Source organism: Talpa occidentalis, unplaced genomic scaffold (genome assembly GCF_014898055.3).
Source record: "Talpa occidentalis isolate TD23 unplaced genomic scaffold, MPIMG_talOcc4v2.1 talOcc4.4, whole genome shotgun sequence".
Taxonomy (NCBI): Eukaryota; Metazoa; Chordata; class Mammalia; order Eulipotyphla; family Talpidae; genus Talpa; species Talpa occidentalis.
In genome coordinates this window covers 66,792,991-66,819,252 of record NW_023604295.1, presented here as the reverse complement: position 1 = coordinate 66,819,252, position 26,262 = coordinate 66,792,991, and the positions used below count along the sequence as shown (strand labels likewise).

The 26,262-nt window shown below is 35.2% G+C and overlaps 1 protein-coding gene across 7 annotated transcripts in view; it reads left to right on the top strand.

Annotated features, from left to right (window-relative positions):
- CSNKA2IP (casein kinase 2 subunit alpha' interacting protein) overlaps positions 1 to 19,555 on the top strand; it is a 119,859-nt gene extending 100,304 nt beyond the window's left edge. For 3 of the 7 annotated variants that reach the window (XM_054700694.1, XM_054700692.1, XM_054700693.1), the window contains one exon: positions 13,724 to 16,871. In XM_054700694.1, the coding sequence (XP_054556669.1) occupies positions 14,007 to 16,181 (2,175 nt within the window). In that variant the 5' untranslated portion in view covers positions 13,724 to 14,006 and the 3' untranslated portion in view covers positions 16,182 to 16,871. The other 4 variants (XR_008553900.1, XR_008553901.1, XR_008553902.1 and 1 more) reach the window with 4 other exon arrangements.
- The last annotated feature ends 6,707 nt before the right edge of the window (positions 19,556 to 26,262 follow it).

The following is a 26,262-nucleotide window of genomic DNA, read 5'->3' as shown; positions in this document are numbered from 1 at the left end:
TAACTACTATGAACAGTTATATGGAAACAAGTTTAACAATCTAGAGGAGATGGACAAATTCCTACAACTCTACAATCACCCAAAGCTAGATAAAGAAGAAATAGAACACCTAAACAGACCAATTACAAGCAGCGAAATTGAAATGGTAATCAAAAACCTCCCCAAAAACAAAAGCCCAGGACCTGATGGATTTACAAATGAATTCTACCAAACATTCAGAGACAAATTAGTGCCTATCCTTCACAAACTCTTCCAAAAAATTGAGAAGGAAGGGACAATACCAAACACGTTCTATGAAGCCAACATTACACTAATACCAAAACCAAACAAGGACAACACAAAAAAGGAAAACTACAGGCCAATCTCCCTAATGAACACTGATGCAAAAATCCTCAATAAAATTTTAGCTATCAGAATCCAACAATGTATCCATAAGATAATTCACCACGACCAAGTAGGATTCATTCCAGGGACACAAGGATGGTTTAACATCCGAAAATCAATCAACGTTATCCAACACATCAACAAAAAGAAATATAAAAACCATATGATAATATCAATAGATGCTGAGAAAGCTTTCGACAAAGTGCAACACCCGTTCATGATAAAAGCCCTTGAAATTCTTGGGATACAAGGAACATACCTCAACATCATAAAGGCCATCTATGACAAGCCAACAGCCAGTATCATTCTCAATGGTGAAAAGCTAAAAGCAATTCCATTAAGATCTGGAACAAGACAAGGATGTCCACTCTCACCACTGCTTTTCAATATAATACTGGAAGTCCTAGCCAGAGCAATAAGACAAGAGAAAGACATCCAAGGAATCCAAATAGGAAAAGAAGAAGTCAAACTATCACTATTTGCAGATGATATGATAATATACATAGAGAACCCCAAAAAGTCCACAGAAAAACTAATTCAACTCATCAATCAGTTCAGTAAAGTGGCAGGATACAAAATCAACACGCAAAAGTCAGTAGCCTTCCTATACACAAACAATAAATCTGAAGAAGAAGAAATCAAAAAAACCATCCTTTTTTTTATTGAAACAAAAAAAATCAAATATTTGGGAATAAATCTAACAAAAGAGGTAAAGGACCTATACAAAGAAAACTATAAAACACTGTTAAAAGAAATAGAAGAAGACACAAAGAAATGGAAAGACATCCCCTGCTCATGGATTGGAAGAATAAACGTAATTAAAATGGCCATCCTTCCAAAAGCAATATACAGATTCAATGCTATTCCAATCAAAATTTCAATGTCATTCTTCAAAGAAATAGAACAATTATTGATGAAATTCATATGGAATCACAAAAAACCCCGAATAGCCAAAGCTCTCCTGAAAAAAAAAGAAGGGAATGGAGGCATCACACTCCCAGACTTCAAACTCGACTACAAAGCCATAATCATCAAAACTGCATGGTACTGGAACAAGAACAGACATACAGACCAATGGAATCGAATAGAAAATCCAGAAATAAACCCACAGATTTATGGTCAACTAATCTTTGACAAAGGAGCAAAGACTATGCATTGGAGCAAAGAAAGTTTGTTCAATAAATGGTGCTGGGAAAACTGGGTCGCTACATGCAAAAGAATGAAGCTTGACCACTACCTCACACCATACACAAAAATCAACTCAAAATGGATTAAAGAACTAGACATAAGACCTGAAACCATAAAATATATAGAAGGAAATATAGGCGAAACACTACGTGATTTGCACATCAAAGACATCTTTACAGACACATCACCCAAAGCAGTGATAGTGAAGGCGAAGATAAACAGCTGGGACTACATCAAATTAAAGAGCTTCTGCACAGCAAAAGAGACAATAACAAAAACAAAGAGAAACCCCACCAACTGGGAGAACATTTTTGCACCCAACACTAATGATAAAGGACTGATCACAAAAATCTGCAAAGAGCTGATGAGACTTAACAACAACAAAGAAAAGAATCCAGTCGAAAAATGGGCAGAAGAGCTAAAAAGAAACTTCTCTGAAGAGGAAATGCAAATGGCCAACAGGCATATGAAAAAATGTTCAACATCACTTGTCATCAGGGAAATGCAAATCAAAACTACCATGAGATACCATCTTACACCAGTGAGAATGGCACATATTAAAAAAACTAGCAACAACAAATGTTGGCGAGGGTGTGGAGAAAAAGGAACTCTTCTGCACTGTTGGTGGGAGTGCAAACTGGTCCAACCACTGTGGAGAGCTGTGTGGAGATTTCTGGACCTACTAAACATAGAGCTTCCATAGGATCCAGCAATTCCACTCCTAGGTATTTACCCAAAGGACACAGAAACATCCATTCCAAAGAACATCTGCACCCCTATGTTTATAGCAGCACTGTTTACAATAGCTAAGCTTTGGAAACAGCCCAAATGCCCCAAAATAGATGACTGGATCAAGAAGATGTGGTACATATATACCATGGAATATTACTCAGCATTCAAAAAAGATAAACACATGCAATTTGCAGCAACATGGATGGCATTGGAAGGGATCATGCTCAGCGAAATAAGCCAAAAAGAAAAAGAAAAATACCGGATGGTCTCACACATAGCAGGAATCTAGAAAACTTAAATAAGGGACCAGGAAAACGAATAACTATAAGAAAGTGAAAAGCAAAATCAACAAAAAACTACGAACCAGAGACACTTTTAGGGGGGCGGGGGTGGGAGGGGAGGGATTGGTGTCAGAATGGGGGGGCTGCAATTGTATGGGGAATATAAAAATAAAATTTATTATTAAAAAAAATAAAAAATAAAAAAAATAAAAATAAAAAATAAAAAAAAAGAAAAAAAAAAAAGAAAACACCAATTTTGCACTGACTTTACCAAAAAAAAAAAAAAAGTGCTTTCAAAATCAATCCTTCAGTTGGTCTTAAATAAAAAGATATGTATTTTTTTTACAATAAAACTAAAATATAATTCCTATCCAGTAAATCTACCTGAGAGAAGTTGTGAAAATAATACAGAGGCATGATTTTTTAAATTTAATATTTTAATGTTTTCTATATTTTATACATATTCAATACTCTTACTAGTTACAAGAGTTAAAAATATTCTATTCAGAAAGCTGTTTGTAAACAGATTGTTTATGTTAAATATCTGATGTTTGCACTGCTATTCAATATAAACATCTGGATTTTACCTCAAATACTTAAAAATTGTTGACACAGCAATTTCTGATAGTATAAGAGAGAAATTATATAAAAACAGTGAACTTGATATGAAAGAGAAGGTCTTAGGAGTAGGAGTCAGAAAAATGAGTGCAAATTGAGAAAAGAGGTACATAGATCTGGGTCAGAGAGAAAAGGTTAGGAAGATGAAGAGAAAAGTCTTGGAAGTTATGTAAAGGATGACTAAAAACGATGCTGATGCAGTCAGGGAAGAAGAGAGGGGAAGAGGATTATTCTGAAAGTTATTTATCCTTTAAAGACAGAGAAACAAAGTAAAGGGCCTTTTCTATCTAGAGGGAAAGACCAAAAGGGTATTTCTTATCCACCTTTCAATAAAAGAGTCAGAAAATCAAATCTAGTATGTGTGGGTCACTGGAACAATTCATCACTGTTCTTCAAAAACAATGGAATTAATACTAATACCTACTGAAGAGGGATGTTATAGAGCACTGATTTAATGCCTATAGCTAGGATGAGTAAATGCTGCCTGTTATTACCATTGTAATTATTTCAATACTTTTTCTTTTTCAAGTTTGTACTTTATGAAGGAAAAAAAAAATAGAGGGATAGAAAAATAGTAAAGGAAATATGGAACCATCCTGATTTGAGATATTTATGATATCCACTATGAAAACAGTTTTGTTTGTTTATTCTTCCAATGTAATATTTATGGGAAAATATATAGGACAAATCCTTTTGTAGTGTCACATTAAATTTTCAAGAGAAAATATAGCAGGATTGTCTCTGTATAGTGAAGTTTTAGAAATTTATACAATTAGAACTGAAGATGTTAACTAGGTAAATAATATAAAGAATCTATTCACTTTTCTCTGCTCTTTTCCTGGGATTATTTGAAGAACTTTTGGAAAGAGAATAATACTGAAGCTCAGAAAAACAAAATAATATCAAGGGCATAGAAGAATTGGATTCATCTTCTACATGGAAAACCTTTTTAAAAATGAACTAAACCTGTGAAAATATAGATGAAGACATTAGTAGTTTATTTCAAGAAGTCCTATAAGCTTACTTTCCAATAAGCAAAAAGTTATGAAGTGTATATTTGCAGTAAATTAGAGTACTAAAATGTTACTTGTCATCATAATATTTTGGTTTGTTGTAATGATGAGAAAACTAATCTCTTGCATTTGGAAAAGGACACTAATATTACTAGCTATTTGCCAAATATGATATTTTAAAATATCTGGTTTCATTCTTATCTTAAAATGATTATCATTAGGTCATTATCACATGCAAAGAGATACAGAAATATTAAATAAATGCTAGCTAGTTTATTGCATTTGGAACAAAATCTGTATTACTAATATCTAATCATTTTATATTCAGACAGCAAGGGATGTTCTGTTAAGTGAAAAACACAAATCAATCAATATGAAGACAATGTATATGCTATCAAATTATCCAGTGTAAGATAAGTTCTTAATTTTTATAAGCAAAATATCTTCAATTAGACATGCAATGTAATCAACAGGTCTCTTAATGTGTCATGGTTTTCCATAAGGTTCTTCCTTTTGTTTGTACAGCTGCTTTCTAGAAACCTGTATATCACATTTCCTTTACATTATTATCACTGATATTTTAAACCTAGTGACCATTTCCAAGAAGAAAGCTGTTTGCACAAATGTTTGATCTTGTGAAAACTTGATCCACTACTCATTATCATTGATAGTTTCAATTTTGGGGTAGTCAAGATGTTTGGAGTCTTCAACTGAAAAACAAAAAAATGTTTATGCAAATCTTAACAGAGAGAATAAAATATAGTATATTTTAATATGTAGTTTCTTCACTCATTATGATAGAAATACTATTTGATCTACAGATTGATTTATTGGGTTTGAAGACATAATTCAAATTTCAATCTCAAAGTCTACATTGGTTCCAAAGTAAAATTATAAGCCAGTAATGATATGAACTTAATACCAAACGATGTAATTGACTTTAAAGCATATATACTTCTAATAGAACACAATATTGGCAACAAGCAACCAATTAGCATAACACTGCGCTATTTGGTTCCTGCCTAAGGAATATACAGTCTGATTTTTTAGCCCCTTAAATCTCGCTTCTCTAGTTGACTATTTCTCTTGCTCATGAATTATGCCAGGATAAGATACATATTTTTTAGATCTAGATGCACGACTGCTCATCTGATTCCAACCTCATCTTTCCAAAGATCAGCACTTATGCCTCCTAGTGCCCTGTGTTACGCCATAATGAATTTTCTAATATTTTAGTTTCTTTCATGATTTTTGCCTTTTCCTAAGACAACCTTTCCCCAATTTTCAATGGTGAAATGATCTTCAAAAATCTAATTCATAGGCTAATTCCTTTTTGAGACTTTTCTAGACTATTTAACAGAGAAATTAACACTTCTCATAAAACTTTGACTATGAAAGTGTGAGGTGTTCTTGATTAGAAAACACACATACAAATATACTCCATTTACTTGACAGTAACATGGAAAAGAAAATTAAAGCTTTGCATTGTGCTTTTTTGTGGAACAAGTTGGTCTCCATGATTAATCAAGTCAATATTATCAGATATCATTTTCTAATTACTTTGGTGTCTGGCATCTTGTGGATTTGTTGCACTAATTTTGTTGGAGCCAGTGTTTATTTTATTCCACATATCACCAGTAAAATATGTTAAAAATATACACCTTGAATAAAATGATCATATTGGGTGGATCAGAGCCAATTTCTCATGTGTGATGAATTTTATAAGGCATATGACCAAGGAAAAATATTTGCAGTATTTGTGACAAAATGTAGATATTATTGTATAGTTAAGCATTGTATTTTAAGAATTTTTATGTTGATCTGTAATTTTCTTAATCTGATAATTTTTATTTGATTTTTGTGTAAGGATAAAGTTTTTTCATAGGATGAATTGGAAACTCTTAATTTTCTAGAAAAGTATGTGCAGTGTGAAGTTGACTGTTTGGTAGTCACCATAAAAAGCCATCAGACTTTGGTGGCATTTTTTTTTTTGTGGTAAGATTTTAAACTTGAATTCAATTGATTTAATAGCAATAGGGTTCATCAAGTGTTCTATTTTTCCTTAACCTTTGGAAATTTGTGCCTTTTGATAAATATGTCACCTTTATCTTAATTTCCTATACAATGGCATGGTATTATTCAGAGTATCACCTTATTGTCTTTTTTCAATATCTCAGTGACTCAGAAAAATATAATGTCACTGGTCTCATTCCCAGTATTTGTAATTTATCACCTTCTGTTTTTACCCCTGGTATGTCTGGCAGATGTTTTCAATTTTATTGATCTGAAAGAACCGATTTCTATCCTGCCTTTCTGTTTCTGTTGTTTTATTTTTTTCTTTCATTATATTATTTTCTTTCTTCTATTTAACTTTGGTTCAATGTGCTCTTCTTATTCTAGTTGCTTAAGGAGTCAACTAATTTAAATGGTTTTAGAATTTTCTTTCTCACATCATCAATGTTAAATACATCTTTTCCTAAATTCTGCTTCAGCAGAATCCCACACATTTGTATACAATATATTTTCATTTTCATTCATTGAAAAAGAATTTCTAATTATCTTTTGGTCTTATTTTTTTTTTTTTAAAGACCTATCTATTCACCTATAAAATCACGGTACAGTCAGTAGCATGGGAGGGTGAGAGGATTCACCAGAGCCAGAGCAGGGAACAGAACAGGCAGAATGACGAAACACACTGCTGAGGGGAGCAGCGGGCATGGCAGGAGAGGTCTGCGCACCATGTGGGACCCTCGCCAGCAGCAGGGGATCAAACCGGTGCTGCAGAGGCTGTGAGCAGCTTCACAGCCCAGCGCTCAACCGCTGCACCACCAGGGGAGGCCCTGGTCTTATTCTTTGATACATGTGTTGCTTCAAAGTATATTGCTTAATCTTAAATATATGGCTTATTTCACAAATATTTCTATTATTTATTAATAATGAAATTTCATTGGCAGGCAGGAACATACTGTGCATGAATTTAATCCATTTAACTTTATTAAGATTTGTAGTATGGTCTATAATATTTTGATGATTTTCCTTGAGCAATTGAAATTAGTATTTTGGAATAGGGTGTTCTATGAATATTGATAAGGTGGTAAGTAATGTTTTTCAAATCTCATATAGCCTTATTGATATTTCTGGTAGTTTTTTAACCCATTGATGAAAAAGTTACTGCAATTTTCAATTATTTTTTTTTTATTTATTAGAATTGTGTTTTGAAAAGGAAGGGGAGTGAAGGAGCAAGGAGCTTTGGACAGGGAAGTGAAGCATAAAAAAGAACAGATATTCAAACCATTTTAAAGAGCATTTCTTTGATTAGTAGACATTTTTTTTCTCTAAAAATTTTTAAGTAATTACTTTTGTAATAATATGTTTTGTTTTTATTGATTTCTTAGAGTTAACTGTATATAAAGTGTTATCATATGTCTTGTTAAGTGTTTATATTTAGGAAAATTTTTGAGCCACACATATTAATTAATAAAGAATGACATTGCTGAATTTCTGAATTGTAATATTTTACTGATTCTGTTGGATTTTCTATATTCTAAATTGGGTTTTCAGTTATATATTATTCGTAGGGTATAATTTAATTTCTGCCTTTCTGTATATATATATTTTTTTCTGTTTCTTTACTTTGTTGACCATTTATTCCTAAATTAATATTAAACTGTAATATGAGTAGTGCATGTGTTTGTCTAATGCCAGTCCATAATGAGACTCAGTACCCATTCACTGATTTGATTTTGCTTTCAAATAAATTTATTTCTTTAGGTTTTTTTTTTTAGTACTTTTCTGGGTTTTATGAGGAATAGAGATTGAATTTTATAATATGACTTTTTAAAAAGAATCTGCTAAGATTTGTGAATTAAAATCATGACATTGTGATGTTTCTTAGTAATGAATCATTGTGTCATTGGAATAAGAAAGTTGAGGGGCAATTACTTTATTGTAATATTAAATGTTTTATTTTATTTAGACATTTTATGTATGAAATAGTGGCATTGTTTTATTATTTTCTCTTTAATTTTGAATTACTTTGTCATGTTTTTATCAGTATTTCATAGCATAATTTAACAGAACAAATTTGTAAGTTTTACTTATTTGTCATATCCTAAAAAAGTTCATGGTCTCCCTGGTGGTGCAGGGGGTTGAGCACAGCACTGTAATACTGTTGCAGCTCTGCAGCACACATTCGATCCCCAGCCAGGCAGGGAGCTACCCACATGGTGCAGTGGACCTCTCCTGTTGTGCCTGCTGCTCACTTCAGCAGTGTAATTCAGCCAGTCTGCCTGTTCTGTTCCCCACTCTGTCTCTGGTGAATGCTTTCACCGCCACCACCACACCCTCCCCTGTCCCTGCACCTATGGCCTGTACTCCAGTTCTTGTGAAGAAAAAAAAAAGTTCATACAACATTTGGAATAACTCTTCATTGAAGGCTTGAAAGAAAATTTGGGTACAGAGATAAATTGTGAGCTAATTCTTTCATAAATGTTACTCACTTTCTTCAATAGTTATAGCTTCATTCAAATTTCTACTACTAAAGACACACCACAAAAAAGAAAAAACCACCCACCAGCTTGCAACTACAGTGACTTGGAAGAACTTCTGAGCCTTCCAGAAAAGAACTTAAAATTGCCGTGATGAAAAAACTGATGGAAGTCATTAAGGAAAACAACGCTTAGAAGAATGAAATTGAGTCCCTAAAGAGGGAAGTAAAAGAAATGCAGGAGATCAAAGAATTAATGGAGGCACTAAAGAACTCTGGGAAAAGCAATGAAAGCAGAATAGATGAAATGGAAGAACGAATAAGTACTCTTGAAGACACAGAAATAAAAAGAACCAAAACAGAAAAAGAAAGAGAAGTATGAAGGGAAAAGACTGAAGAAAGACTCAGGGAACTATCTGACTCCATGAGGAAAGGAAATATGAGTTATAGGCATCCCAGAAGGAGAGGAGAGAGATGTAGGAACAGAGAAAATATTCAAGGAAATAATTGAAGAGAACTTCCCAAACGTGAAGAAGGAGCTGAAAATTGATATACAAGAAGCAAGAACACCAAGCTTCCATGACAAAAGGAAAAATACAGCAAGACACATAATAGTAAAGCTCCCAAGAATCCAGGACAAGGAAAAAATAATGAAGCTGACAAGAGGGAAGAAACAGATAACTTTCAAAGGAAAACCAATCGGACTGACATCAGACTTCTCCAAAGAAACACAACGGGCAAGGAGAGAGTAGAGGGACATAGTCCAACAGACTCCAAGAAAACAGATGCCAACCAAGAATACTCTATACCACAAAGCTCTCCTTCCTCTATGAAGAAAGAATAAGGACCTTCCCAGACAAACAGAACTCTGGAATTTCATTACGACTAAACCCCCACTCCAAAAAATACTACAAGGAGTCCTAAAGCCAGAACCTCAGAGGGATGAATAACAATGAAAGAAGGCAAAAAAGTTATTAAAAGAACAAATAAATAAAATCAAAGGAAAGACAAACACAATGGCAAATACAGATGCTAACATATCAATATTAACTCTAAATGTAAATGGACTAAACTCTTCAATAAAAAGACACAGAGTCGCAGGCTGGATTAAGAAACAAAACCCAACCTTTTGCTGTCTCCAAGAAACATATTTAGCTACAAAAGATAAAAATAGACTCAAAGTTAAAGGATGGAAAACAATCCTACAAGCAAATGGACCAAAAAAGAAAGCAGGAACAGCTATACTTATATCAGATAAAACAGATTTCAAACTCAAAAAGGTAAAAAGAGACCCCACAATGTATCCATAAGATAATTCACCACGACCAAGTAGGATTCATTCCAGGGACACAAGGATGGTTCAACATCCGAAAATCGGTCAACGTTATCCAACACATCAACAAAAAGAAATATAAAAACCATATGATAATATCAATAGATGCTGAGAAAGCTTTCGACAAAGTGTAACACATGTTCATGATAAAAGCCCTTGAAATTCTTGGGATACAAGGAACATACCTCAACATCATAAAGGCCATATATGACAAGCCAATAGCCAGTATCATTCTCAATGGTGAAAAGCTGAAAACATTTCCATTAAGATCTGGAACAAGACAAGGATGTCCACTCTCACCACTGCTTTTCAATATAATACTGGAAGTCCTAGCCAGAGCAATAAGACAAAGACATCCAAGGAATCCAAATAGGAAAAGAAGAAGTCAAACTATCACTATTTGCAGATGATATGATAATATACATAGAGAACCCTAAAAACTCCACAGAAAAACTAATTCAACTCATCAATCAGTTCAGTAAAGTGGCAGGATACAAAATCAACACGCAAAAGTCAGTAGCCTTCCAATACACAAACAATAAATCTGATGAAGAAGTCAAGAAAACCATCCCTTTTATTATCAAAACAAAAAAAAATCAAATGCTTGGGAATAAATCTAACAAAAGAGGTAAAGGACCTATACAAATAAAACTATAAAACACTGTTAAAAGAAATAGAAGAAGACACAAAAAAATGCAAAGACATCCCCTGCTCATGGATTGGAAGAATAAATATCATTAAAATGGCCATCCTACCAAAGGCAATATACAGATTCAATGCTATTCCAATAAAAATTTCAGTGTCATTCTTCAAAGAAATAGAACAATTATTGATAAAATTCATATGGAATCACCCAAAACCCCAAACAGCCAAAGCTCTCCTGATAAAAAAAGAAGGGAATGGAGGCATCACACTCCCAGACTTCAAACTCTACTACAAAGCCATAATCATCAAAACTGCAGGGTATTGGAACAAGAACAGACACACAGACCAATGGAATTGAATAGAAAATCCAGAAATAAACCCACAGATTTATGGTCAACTAATCTTTGACAAAGGAGCAAAGAATATGCACTGGAGCAAAGAAAGTTTGTTCAATAAATGGTGGTGGGAAAACTGGGTCGCTACATGCAAAAGAATGAAGCTTGACTACTACCGCACACTATGCACAAAAACCAACTCAAAATGGATTAAAGATCTAGACATAAGACCTGAAACCATAAAATACACAGAAAGAAATATAGGGAAAACACTACATGATATGCACATCAAAGACATCTTACAGACACATCACCCAAAGCAGTGATAGTGAAGGCAAAGATAAACAGCTGGGACTACATCAAATTAAAGAGCTTCTGCACAGCAAAAGTCACAATAACAAAAACAAAGTGAAACCCCACCGACTGGGAGAACATTTTTGCACACAACACTAATGATAAAGGACTGATCACAAAAATCTACAAAGAGCTGATGAGACTCAACAACAACAAAGAAAATAATCCAGTCAAAAAATGGGCAGAAGAGCTAAAAAGAAACTTCTCTGAAGAGGAAATGCAAATGGCCAACAGGCATATGAAAAAATGTTCAACATCACTTGTAATCAGGGAAATGCAAATCAAAACTACAATGAGATACCATCTTACACCAGTGAGAATGGCACATAACAAAAAAACTGGCAACAACAAATGTTGGCGGGGTTGTGGAGAAAAAGGAACTCTCCTGCACTGTTGGTGGGAGTGCAAACTGGTCCAGCCCCTATGGAGAGCTGTGTGGAGATTTCTGGACCTACTAAACATAGAGCTTCCCTATGATCCAGCAATTCCACTCCTAGGTATTTACCCAAAGGACATAGAAACATCAATTCCAAAGAACACCTGCACCCCTATGTTTATAGCAGCACTATTTACAATAGCTAAGCTTTGGGAACAACCGAAATGCCCAAAAATAGATGACTGGATCAAGAAGATGTGGTACATATACACGATGGAATAATACTCAGCATTCAAAAAAGATAAACACATGCAACTTGCAGCAACATTCATGGAGCTGGAAGGGATCATGCTCAGCCAAATAAAAGCCAGAAAGAAAAAGAAAAATACCGGATGGTCTGACTCATAGCAGGAATCTAGAAAACTTAAATAAGGGACCAGGAAAAAGAATAACTATAAGGAAGAAAATATTAAAATCAACAAACAACTATGAACCAGAGACACTCTATGGGGGTGGGGGTGGGGAAAGGAGGGCTTGGGGTCAAAATAAGGGGGTTGTAATTGTATTGGGAATATAAAAATAAAATAAAAAAAAATTTCTACTACTTCTCAAGTTATCTTTAATATTTATATGCTTTAGCAAAATATATTCTTTAAAATGGGATGCCATTTGCTGAATAATTTTGAAAGTGGGAAAAATTCATAAATATTATTTTACTCTGGTTTTTGCCTTAAATAGATTCTTGTTAGTTCCATTTGTTTTGAATTCTTTTTCATATGATAGCAGGATTTCCACATTACATTCTTTCTTTCTTTTTTTTTTTTTTTTCAGGCTTTCATTGCATCTGTGTGCCAGATCTTTGGTTCATCCTTTAATGTTTCACCTTTCAGTGTAATTTTGTTTCAGATGTGTCTTTTCAAATCAACATCAAGTCATATAGTTTTAAACTTTTTCTTGAAGTTTGGAAACATACAAAAATACATATAGCATAAGTGTTAGAGACCAATTATCACAAAGTGAAGTCACCCATACACTTATCATCCAGGTCAAGAAACAGAACATAACCATCATCCCAAAAGTTTTATTTCCCTCCTAATCTCTATCTGCCCCAATATATTATTATCTTGAGCAATATATTATTATCTTACCTCAGAGAAATAAGAGCAAAAGAAAAAAGTTTAGTGAAAACTGGGGAGAGAAATGATAATGACTGGGGGAAATCTGAGTAGAGAAAAATAAAGGACATGAATGCATACAGTTTCAAAAGCTGTAATAGTGATAAATATCAACAAGACTGAAAGTACTCAATAGACTTTCAAATAAGGCTATGTGCTTTTGGGATTAAGCTAAAAGGAGAAAGGTGATTGAATCTAAATTGTAAACCAACATTTCAGAAGAACTTCCCTTTTACTTTTCTCCAAGATTTTCTTATTTCATCTAACAACATATTACAATTTTTTTCCACTAAAACAATCATTAAAAGAGTACCAAATATAGGACCTTCCTGGTGGCCTAGAGGTTAAGTCTCAGCACTATCATGCTGTCATTGCTATGGCCTGAATTTGATCCCTGGCCAGGAAGCTAACCCACATATGGTGCAACAGACCTCTCCTATCTTGCCCACTGCTCCCCTCAGCAGTGTATTTCAGTACATCTACCCGTTTTGCTCCACAGTTTGTCTCTGATGAATTCTTTCATCCCCCACACCTCTGGTCTACACTCCAGTTCTTCTGTGCATAAATAAAGAAATCTTTAAAAAAGAGTACCAAAATAACTGTAACCTTTTACTGAGCATCTATTAGGCCCTAGGCACTATTACAGATTATATAGTATTATTCAGTCTTTATCCTGATAAACTGGGGTTTGAAAAATTTAATTCAAAAGTTACACACTGAGTTAAGTTTTTAAATTTTAATATAAACCACAAGTTCTTTGAAAAGTTAATAGCACTGAACTCTATTCACTTTCTTATTAACAGGCATTATTTCCTCAAGAGGGAAAATAAAAACCCTGGGAAATTAAAGAAAAGATAGAGGAGAATATCAAATGGTGACAATTTTTATCAACCTCATCTACACCTTAATTTTGAGACATCCTCTGTTTGGGAATTAAGAGAGGTTACAAGATAGAAGTTAGAAGCAACCAAGCACTTTTTATTTAAAGTATCTCTTGTCCATGGAATCCAGCTAAAAGACTCTATGAATTACTAAAACATCCCACAAGCCAACTGCTTTCAAAAAGACTTCTATCACTAGTAAAAGATGGTGCCATTAGCATGTTATGATAAACACTTTGTGCCATTAGAACACTCTTACCAACTGAACACAACCAACTCTTTAACACATCAGTACACAGGTAAAAAGCTAAATCAGTCTAATAACCAACCTGTGATCAGAGTGAAATCCCGTAATAATCAGCTTGCTGAACCCACGTTACATGCTACACAGAAGGTACAGTGGTCCTCGGTATTGCCATCTGCCAAGTCTGAGGACACAGTTTCGCAGGGCCTCTCTAACAGGGTTCTGAAATCTAGGTCCCTCTCTAGGTGTCAGGCCACTCCTTCACTCCATCAGAGAACTTCATTGCAACAGAAGCAGAGAGCCCCGGGCTCACCGTTGTGCCACTCCAAATCTCAGAAAACATCTTCATTGGACCTCAACAAAAAGGCGTCATCATCACTGGAGTTCAAACAAACAGTCTCAAACTCACAATTACCAGGCTCCACAGCTCGAACTTCACCGTCCCAACACCTTTGCTGGACATCACCTTCACTGAAGTCTAATCAAAGAATCACAGGTTCATCATCATCTACCTTCAAACATCAAGAAAAACCTCCCTTAGATAACCTCTGTACAAGATCATCTTTGGGATCTACTAAAAAAACCTTTAATGCACCCTTACCTCAGTCAAAGCCTCAGAAAACAACTTCCTTGGACAGCTTTCCAGCACCCTTAATAGAGCGCAATCCAGCATATTTGAGCACAGCATCATTCAAATCTATGCCTCAAACAAATGACTTCTTTCAGACTTCGTTTTCATTGGAACCCAGTCAAAAGGCTTTGGGCTCACCACAACCTGACCCCAGACCTCAAAAAGTATCTGTATTGGGCTCTGATTCATGTTTTCTAAGCTTACCACTGTCCCCGTCAAAACGAAGACAGTCCTCTTTACCACATTCTGTCCATCAGACTCAGAGTTTGCCATTGTTCCGACCCAAATCTCAGTCACTGCTTACACTTGATCGTGACCTCAGGACCCTTAGTTCATCAGTTTGTCATGTCAAGTTTCAGAATACCGCTTCACCAAATGACAAACACAGAGCCTTGTCTTCACCCCAACCCAAAACTAACATCTCAGGTCACTCACTCTCAGGCTCCAAATATACCATCAGGAACATAGCTGCTTCAAAATACGCCTCTAGACTCCAGAGTAAAATCAGCTTTGATCGCTGTGCAAAGACAGAATCACATAAAGAAATTCCATGGACTATTGATTATATGTATCCGTGCGTTGTTAAAGGTGGAACTCTCCCTGATGATGTTATAAATAAAATTGTCAGTTCTGTCTCCAAGACCAGAATTCAGAAGGATCTCTCTAGGCAGATTGTCTTTCGAAGAATGAGGGGAAGGCCAAATCCTCATCCTGGTCCCCGCCTTTCATCAAATTATATGGTTTGTTTAACTTGTGCTTCCTGCGTAACTCAATGTCACCATCTTACAGGAAGGAAAGATCCTCGTGGTGCGACACTATTTGTCATACCATCTCCTGAGGTCAATTCTGAGGGGGAAATACAGGTGAAAATAATTCTTATTCTTTCTCTACCAGAGACTTCTTGCTCATCTTGTCTTCCATTCTCTGTGAAAGAAAATCAGCCTGATGAAACCCTTGAAGACAACCTTGAAGGAATGGAGAAGATATCACAATTTTTTCCTGCATCTGAAACTGATGTCATTACTACGAAGAAAAAGTGGCCGACAGTAGCCCCTGAAAACAGAGATATAAACCAACAGTCCAAGGCTGTTGACTGGCTGCTTTATGTTAAGAAAAGTAGTGCTTCTCCATCAGAGTCTCTGCTCCCCTCCGCCGCCTCCTCCAAATCTTCCTCCTCGTCGTCTTCGTCATCATCTTCCTCCTCCTCTTCTTCCAAAGCACCCTCCCCACCCCTTCCTCCCAAAGAGTCTACCACATCTAACGTCTCAGGTTGTGTGTTTTCTAAGGTAATTACTTACCACCGGTTGCCTCCAGGGGTCTCCTGGCTTGAGTTTGTAAGTAGTAAAAATCACCAGCTACTTCCTAGAAAACCACATCTTAGTCAATTATCACCTCCCAAAACAATGCCTAAGAGGAATAGCACCGTAGTAAGAGGGGCAAAAGGATCAAAGATACTGTTCAAAATTTTCCAGGCAAAGTTTCAAAATGAGAGAAATTTTCATTAAATTAACTTCTTGGTTTCTTTGGAAATGATGACCTTGTAGTTCTTTGAGAATAGGTTTTATTTCCTATCATGCTTATTGAAATTCTGAGCAATAACTAGTGTGAATTTGTACTTAGCTGATGAAACACCTAGTGAAGGAAACTATTACTCCTAGGTCTACATTCCAGTGAAGGAATAGACTATAATTTTCTAGAAATCAAAAGTAAAAAAACATGTTTTCAACTAACTGTCTGGCTTATAATAGCCACTGTATAATCATAGTTAAATGAATTTATTATAATTGGCCATTGAGTGCAAATATCTGTCTTGCTCTGAACAGTATCTAATTCATTGTTATTCTCCTTCCTTGTAAGACATGATGATGGCAGTATTCTTAAACCAATTTATACTAATGTTTCCCAATCTCTAGTGAAAATTCAGATTATGTTCAACAGGTAAGAATTTATATAGTGATGCATTCTTCCAGTTATGCATTCCTAGGGAAAATTCCTCTATGCTAGGATCCCACACACTGAAATCCAAGAATTTGTTGGACCTTAGCTAGCAAATCTAAGGAGAGAATCACTAAATGGTACAGATAGCCCTACCTCATGTAAACTGTGCCAGTATTTAATTATGGGCTCTAAAGTAACTTGTTCATCACTTCTATCTATACAACAAAAAATGGGCTAATAAAAACGTTAAAACAATGTTTTTGTTCCACTGGGTCTACTAGTAGTGGGGACAGATGGGAGTTGTATTATCTGCTCACCTTAAGTGACCATTTCTATCCCCAAAGCTGTTATAGTATTTCTTGAAAAGACTGATGACTCACAATTCTGCTTCACCACCCTCATCTGTATGATCGCCAGCTGACACACTCTACATATCCTATTTAGAACATTGAACAGGCATCTCAAACTCAGTGTGAGAAGACCGGAATGGATCATCCTATATTTACAATTTGAATCTTAACATTTACCATCTTATGCTCCCTGTATCACTGTTTCAGTGAATGTACCACTAGTCACCATGAAGTCATGTTTGATTGTTTTCCTCATTACCTGCTCTGCTCCAAGCTCATGGGTTCTAAGCCCTTTAAATCTCCAGCACCCAACTTTTTTCACCAAAACTTTGCCACTATCCTGGTTATGACCGGAGCCATTAGTCACCTGGATTACTGCAATACTGAAGCATGCACTTTAACTTTTGAAAGCATTTATGAGACACACATTATCAAATGTGTGTATATAAATATAAATTTATATGTATATATAAATATAAATATAAACCAACAGTTTTGCTGTCAAGAAACATCTTCTCATCTACACATTTTTATCCTGTAGTACTCTGTTTTGTTTTGATATCATCTGGGAAGTCTGTTTCTGATCCACTGGCAAAGGTGTCAGTTGGCCTTCTATTTCTATATATTCTGTACAGAACTTTGTAGTGCTCAAACATATTATCATACAAACATTTCTTGTCTTTACTCACTAAACTAAAAACTCTTTTTCAACATTTTATTTCTGTTTTGTTTTAATCTAGTCCTTAGAATAGAGTCCATAACCTAAAATATGTGTTGATATTGACTTAACACTATCAAGGCTCTTTATCTGTTTTAATTCTCTGAAATACATAATGTTTCCCCTAAGATTAATATCAGATTGTTTATTATGACTAGTCTGCTGAGAACATATATAAAAATGTTACTGATGACAGCAGTTAGCCTTGTCCTATTTCTGATGTTAAAAGTGTTGCTTTCTAATATTTCTGTATTTAATATATTGTTGGCTGATTATAGCTGACTGGTGATGATGAGAAAGAATTTATATATGTTATAATATGTTCAAGACTTTCTCCAAACCATTTATTAAACCCTTGACACATGCTTTATTCATCCCAAACTTCTCTCTTCTGACATGTGTCACTTTCATAACTGCTTGTTTAATATGTTCTCTATAGGACTAAACTCCACGAGTAGAGTCCTGTGTCTATCATGTTTATCGCTAATTCTTCAGGACGTAGTGATACCTGCCACATAATAGGTATTCAATAAATATTTATGGAATTAAATTAAACTGACTTTTTCAACTGATTTTTATTTATTCTAATTTTTACTTGTTTAATTTTCCATCTTTTAGCTTGTTTTCAAAACTTTGTCTCTATGTAGTTTCCTTTCGCTTCTCTTTTTCCCCCCATAATTCAGTTACTTTTAACTCTGCATTGGCAGTTATTTATTCTGTTCTTAATGCTAAGTTTCTTCTTTCAAAGCTTTTTCAAAAGAATTATTTAATGTTTTCAGATTTGAAAATAAAATTGCATGGAAATTATGGAGGAAAATGCATGGAAATGAATATCCAACTCTTCCAGTTTCTACTAGGATGTCCACAGAATTCCAGAGTAGTGGCTAACATGTGTTGTGCCAGAAAGTTCAAGAGACTTCTGCCAGAAGAGATTAGATTTAAAAAGGGCAGGGGATTTAGAATTCACTATAATTCAAGAAAAGAGCACCTGAAAAATAATAGAATATTATTAATAGCATCTCATTAACACCCTTTTCCTTAATTGGACAGGGGCTGGACATGAGAACAGACTACATAGCTATTGGGAGAAAGTGGATCCTATGAGCTTTCTCATATTTTGACCAAACTAATTCATGTGAAGTGCTACGACATAACTGACTGGTAATTTGACAATATTAAAATCTTAATATACTTAACCATTTTCCCTGTGTTCATCTTGCTTGGAATATATTTTATTTTTTAAAGATTTATTGATTGATTGATTGATTGATTGATTGATACATACATATATACAAGCACTGGGTACAGTCAGAAGCACGGGAGGGTGAGAGAATTCACCAGAGCCACAGCGGGGAGCAGAGCAGGCAGAAGGACCGAAGTACACTGCTGAGGGGAGCAGCGGGCGGCAGGAGAGGTCTGCGCGCCATGTGGGACCCTCCTCCGGTGGCTGGGGAGCAGCCGGGAATCGAACCGACGCTGCAGAGGCTGCGAGCAGCTTTGCAACCCAGCGCTCAACCGCTGCGCCACCAGGGAGGCCCGCTTGGAATATATTTTAATGGAATCATCACGTCTCTTTAGAGTTATGTAAACAAGCCTCGTATTTATTTATTATGGAGATTTGAAAATATCTAGGTGTTCATTTTATAGAAAATGTCTACAAGCACTATGATCTACTTGTGTGATGCTTTTTCTGGTGAAAAAAATTTGGTTTCTAACATAGCACCTGTATTTATTTTAGAACTACAATTCTTAGGAAAATATCTTGCTTGGAACCATTGGGCATGAATAGTAACCCTGAGCATGTGTTGGAAGAAGGAAGTGAAACACAAAAAAGCACTCTAAGTTTTAAACAGGACTGTCTCTGAGAGAGAGCAAAATTCTGAGAGAACGCAAAAGGAGAGATGTCATTTGTGACCTGTCATTACTGAAAACATAGATTATAAGATTATATACAGTGACCTTATGAATATAATAAATGGAAATATAAATGAAAAAAATTATGCTTGTACATATGAAATTATGCTTGTACATATGAAGTTGTGCATATGTATATGATTTATATAAAATCTATTTCACTTGAATGAGAAAGATGTAGTGACTAAGTAAATATTGAAATGTTGAATAAAGGTGGTTATTAGAGGGAAATAGTTATAATGGAATGTCCAGGAAATGAATATTTTTTCCATTTTTTAATATTTTCAAAACTTCAGTGAGAATTAATTATAATCAACAATTTAAAACAATGTTTTAAAAGTGAAAAATGAAACTTCTGCCTCCCATATTTTACATGATTTATTGATATTTTTAACCACATAGTAAGTGACTTCCTTGATCCTTGTATTTGCTGGCAAAATTCACATCACCTATAATAACTATACTGTTATTAACTAATGGATAGATACATTTAGGCAGAGTAATGATAGGTTCACCATTTTTGGGTTCAGAAACTCTCTATGATTGTCTCTGTCCTCCCTCCTTTTTTCTCTCTACTTTTCTCTCATTAAAAATGAAAAATTCAGGACCTCCCTGGTGGTGAAAGGGGTTAAGCACAGCGCTATGAAGCAGTCAGCAGCCTCTGCAGCATGAGTTCGAACCCTGGCCAGCCAGGGAGAAACACACATGGCAAAGCAGACCTTTCGTGTCTTGCCCACTGCTCCCCTCAGCAGTGTATTTCAGTCAGTCTGCCTGTTCTGTTCCCCACTCTGTCTCTGGTGAATCCTCTCACCCCCCGCATCTATGGCCTACACCCCAGTTCTTGTGTGCATCATTAAATAAATCTTTAAAAAAATGAAAAATTCAAAAGTTAGGAGATATAATATCTTTCTTGGATGCCACTTCAAAGAGAGAACTGCTAGTAATAATTTGGTATATCATTCCAAATTGACAGGTGCTATTCTATTCCTCCAACTTTTAAAAATACCACTGGTATCATTATATTCATTTTGATGTTACCTGCTCATATTATAGTTTTATATTTTTATTGTAAAACTTTTGCAAGTTGTAATAGTCCAGCCAACACTAAATATGTTGTATGAATCCAATATTTCCTTCTTAAAAGATGATGCTTCAAAGATTTTAATAAGTCCATATTTTGTGTATATAGGCAAATGTAAACATGCTGCATTAGTTCTAAAAAATAGGTGACAGTGTACACTATACCTAAAGGGCATACCTCCTAATTGCTAATTGGCCTTGATACCATATAGATTAAACTTGTTCTTTTAGTCAATCACTAGGAAAAATCCATAACTCAAGCTGTTACCCGTCTTGGTTAACGCGCTCATTTGAGTAGGACACTGCTCTTTTTGTCATCCTCTTTACCCCTGCCTGAATACCTAAACCCTTTCCCTAAGCTTTATGGGATAGTTTATCTTCAGCAAAATTTCCTGTATCACAACCTCAGCCTTTCTCTGATTATTTCCTTTCCAGTAAGCTAACTGGTTAATATCTAGGTATCTCCTCAAGATGCTGCATCCCTCAAATTTTACTTCAATATGCCTTTCCCCACTCTTTTTGAAGTAGGGAGTTTTGGTCCTGGAGTCTCACAGCTTTCCAACCCCTAACTCCTCACTCAGATTTAAATGTCATGTCATTTTTGGTGTCCTTCCTTATTCCTACTCCAGTTGGGATTTTCCTATGCTGCTACACTGCAGTCACCGCTGACAAGACACTACAGCCCTTTGTGTTGCTAAATATAATTTGCAATTCTCGATGTTCATCTCAGTTAAATTTTCAGCAGAATTTATTAGTTCATCCTTCCTAACATAATCTTCCTTGCACCCATTCACAGTACCAGATGATCCTGGTTTTTTTTTCCTAAGTCTTATTTGTTAACTTCCCTATTTATTACACTAATGCCTAACTACCACAATGTCTCAATATTCAATCCTTGGAACTCTTCTATCTATCCTTATTTTCACAGGGTGGCTTTTATTTTAATTTTTTTAAAGATATATTTTTTATTTATGCAAGTGCTAGGGTACACGCCAGATGTGCGGGAGGGTGAGAGGATTCACCAGAGACAGAGTGGGGAACAGAACAGGCAGATTGACCGAAGTACACTGCTCAGGGGAGCTGTGGGCGAGACAAGAGAGGTCTGCAGCACCATGTGGGATTCTCGCTGGCTGCTGGGATCAAACCTGCACTGCGGAGGCTGCGAACAGCTTCACAGTGAAGCTCTCAACTGCCTGTGCCACCTGGGAGGCTCTCACAGGGTAGCTTTTAGTACTAAGTATTGGCTAATAATTTCTGAACCAGAACCTTCACTCCAGATATTTTAATAACAAACCACTAACTTCATGTATCCTTACCTCTGATCTTACATTCCTGCACCCAATCCCAAACTTATTTGTTCTCAAGTCTTCCCCCTCTCAATAAAGGGCAACTATTCTTTCAGATTAATTTGTGGAGTTTTTACAACTTTATAATTTTATGTTTAAATAATGAAGCATATAGAACATCTTATGTTTAGATATGAAAAGAATTAAGATGTGATAAAGATACTCATGTCCTATATCATGGTTTGTGAACTGGTTGAGAGATAAGGAAGGGAAATGCTTTGGTTATTTTTTCAAAATGGTTTGTTTACAGAAAGCAAAATAAGGAATCTCAGTAAGAATGTCTATTTTGAAAAAGTTCTCAATATAATACAGGATTTCAACTAATCGAGAATAGGAATATATTTTAGAGGAAGGCACAATCTTAGATGACTTGAAATATGTCAGCAATAATACAGGTGGAATTTAAACTAGGTTGAATTGAACTTAGAATTTGAGTCAGAGGCAAAAAAATTGGTAATGTTTCTGAAAGATAGGGATGCTCTCAAGTATATTGAAGTTAAACAAGAGGGAACCAACAATATCAAATGCAGCAAGACTACAAAACCTATGAGTTCAGACAAATCATATGACTTACCTGGAAGTGCTATCATTGTCAAAGGGTGTTTAGCAAATTTGGTGATTTTGGGAGTGAATTTGAAATCATTAAGAAGAGAAAGGAGGGTGGCAAATTAATTTTTTTGAGGATTATGTCTCAGCCAATATTAAGGAATTTGCAAAAGTCGATGAGGAGGTAGGTACTATTATTAACCTATTTTACATTTCAGGAGGTTGAAGAAAGAAGTTACATAACTTGACCAAAGTTATAAGTTCAGTGAGTAGCAAACTAAATCCAAAATTAAATGGTATATCACTATGTACCTATTGATACTGCTAAAATTAAAAATAACAGACCAAAAGCAAAATTAAAAAAAAAACTGACAATACTAATTGCTAAGATGTGTAATACCTAGAACTCTCATAATGCTAGATAGAAAGTTAATGGTATAGCTATTTTAGAAATACAGCTTGTCCATTTCTTATATGTTTAAAACTACATTTCATATATCCAGAAATTCCACTTTTAGATATTTGCATAAGATAAATGAAAAGTCATGCTCACATATAAATTTGTATGTAAATATTTTAATGCCTTTATATCCTCCAAATATTGGAAACAACTTAGATGCCCTTCAATCAATATATGAGCAAACAAACTGTGGTTTATCCATAAAGTAAAATACTGCTCAGAATATAAAGGAATAAACTATTGACTCATACAGCAACATGAATAAATCTTAAATTATTTTGGCAGAGTCAAAGGGCTGCATATTTTATGATTTCATGTAGCTGACACTCTGGAAAAGACAAAACTATCGTGATGGAAACAGACCAGAGGTAGTCAGAGGATAGAGTGGGGACAGTGGTTTACTACAAAAGGATGGGATTTGGGAAGGCATTGGATCTGTGGTTTTGGACACCTAATTCTTGGCATTTGTCAAAACTATGGAATTTTACATCAGAAAGGGTGAACTATGCTGAATAAATTTGAAACGAAAGAAAGAAGCATGATATGGGAGGGGTTGGAATAGTTATCCTGACAAACGTAACTATGATAAACAGATCACATAGGAGGTAGGAAATAAACTCACTTAAAATGGAATTGTTTTGAATGGATACTTTCAGGCTCCTAGATACTGTACATAAATACTGTCTTCTAGATACTGTACATAAATACTGTAATTTGTTTTTCACAGCAATGTGTGTCAGCAATTCTGATTAACTGTAGAGTAAGATTAAACCAACAAGTAGATCATGAGAGCCAGTTTGTCTTGGTCTGTGAAAGAAGTTAAAAAATAAAGGGAGAAAGTTGTAATAAACTGGATAGGAATGGGTTGAAGTCAGTTATTAATAACATTATATATGTGTGTATGTATGTGTGTGTGTATATATATATACAGTTTGACAAATGTATATATATACACACATGTGTATATAAAATTTCCTAATATAGAGATAACTGCAGATGTGTACAAGTATATGTGAGTAGTGAGTATGCATGCACATGGGTTAATCTAAAGATATTTTTTTTCTAACTGTATCTGCTAAGAGTAGTAATGACACCCAAGTAGCAATTGTTACCCTTAGCTTCCAAAAAGTGATTTCTAAATACCTTTCTCTAATGAAAGTTCATAGACTTATTGGAAGGATGCAAGGAGTGTAACAGAGAAAGTACAAGATGTAACTGGCGTATTTTGTAGTTCTACAATAGAAAGGAAGTGTTAAAAAAAGAAGATCTGATAGAGAAGAGATCTCAACTGCCAAAATTGAAACAAGTGAAAGACAAGAAGAAAAAAATATGGTCTTGGATTATACCTAAAATTAACAAAAAGAATCAATAAAAGTATAATTAAACTGAATAAACAACTGGGGTATAAGGAACAATGCTTCCTGACAGAATATTGTTAGTTAATAAGTACAGATAGAATAAAGGAATTAGGGCCTTCCTGGTGGCACAAGGGGTTGTCTCAGCACAGCGAAGGTATCAGCATCCACTACAGTTTGATCCCCAGCCAGGGAGCTAACATGGCTCAAGAGACCTCTCCTGTCTTGCCTGCTGATCCCCTCAGCAGTGTATTTCAGTAGATCCGCTTGTTCTGCTCCCCACTTTGTCTCTGGTGAATCCTTCCCCCCTCACACATACATAAATCTTTAAAAAAAGAATAAGCTAAGTAGGAAACTATCACAGTAATGATTGCTGCAGGAAAAATTAACTGGCAGATGTTAAAATTCAGGGGCAAGAGTTAAACAGAAACTGGATATTTCTTACAATTCTTTCCTCCAAATATTCGATAGTTACTAAGGGGGAAAATCACTTTACTATGAAGAATCCTGAAAATCCCATTTTAACCATGTAATCAAGTTGACATAATCAGCAATACTCATGAACATTGTCTTGAAATGTACTGAGGAGAGCATATCGCCCTGTGGTATTCTTCCCAGTAATACATGAATTTAGTCTAAAATTCAGTCAAAACATTTTTTCCCCCTCAGTCTTCTTTAAAGCTGGAGTGTAACAGCTTTCTAGTCATTGAGATGAAATGTTAGTTCTGGGTGAGGGCTTCTTGGTCCAAACAAATTTTTTTTTATATCTTTTTTTAAAAGTCATTTATTTTTGTATAGGAACTGGGGTACAGGTCAGAGGCGCGGGAGAGTGAGAGGATTCACCAGAGACAGAGTGGGGAACAGAACAGGCAGACTGACTGAAGTACACTCCTGAGGGAAGCATTGGGCGAGACAGGAGAGGTCTGTCTCGCCATGTGGGCTTCTCCCTGGCTGGCCGGGAATTGAACCAGCGCTGCAGAGGCTGTAGACCGATTTGCAGCGCTGTGCTCAACCCGCTAAGCCACTGGGGAGGCCCGGTCCAAACAAATTTTGTGAGAAGAAAATCCTTGGGTCATTTCTATTATTTCTGTATGAAGAAGAATACTACACAAGCTCAAAAAATAAGCCATTCTAAAAAGTAAGTGATAAGTACCCTTACCAAGACAAGGAAAGACTGAAGAACTGTTAAAGGAGACCAAAAGGGCAAATGTGGGAATGCATTTGAAACAGCAAAAGACCTTAGTGAAAAAAAGGTCAAATCCAAATTCTATAGTTTATTGGTATTGCTTCCAGATTAATTACTCATGTTGTTCTATGGTGACACTAATGTTAAAGAAAAAAAACTGTTTTTGAAAGTATTATGGAAGACAATCTCAAAAAAGTGTGCTTCTAGTCAAAAATTTCAACAATCCTCATTATGCTAAGCCCATTAAAATGGTAGGTAAAAGTGAAATGTAAAATTATATATCATGATGCCACATTACAAAAACATAAAAATTTCCTTATGGGTCAAAAACAAAAAAAAAGATAAATGGTTGAGAAAGCTGAAGCCACAGGCTTATTGATTTCTTGGTCTAGAAATAATGTTGGATGGTTGACACAGGTTATTGGGAAAGAATAGTGCTTCCTATGATGTAAGGTAATTAATCCAGTCTTAGTGAAACAAGGAACGGGGAAAAGGAAAGACAAAGAAGCAAACATAATAGGCTGGATTATGTTAAACAGCCATTCCAAAATTTTCCTCAGTAGCTTTATTTACTACAAGTTATGTACATAAAAATATTTTCTCAGTGATTTCACCTCGGAACCTGCCAGCACTCACTTCTGAGTGTGTACTGCCACCTACAATAAAGCTTCATTTCTCATTGAATTTTTTTCC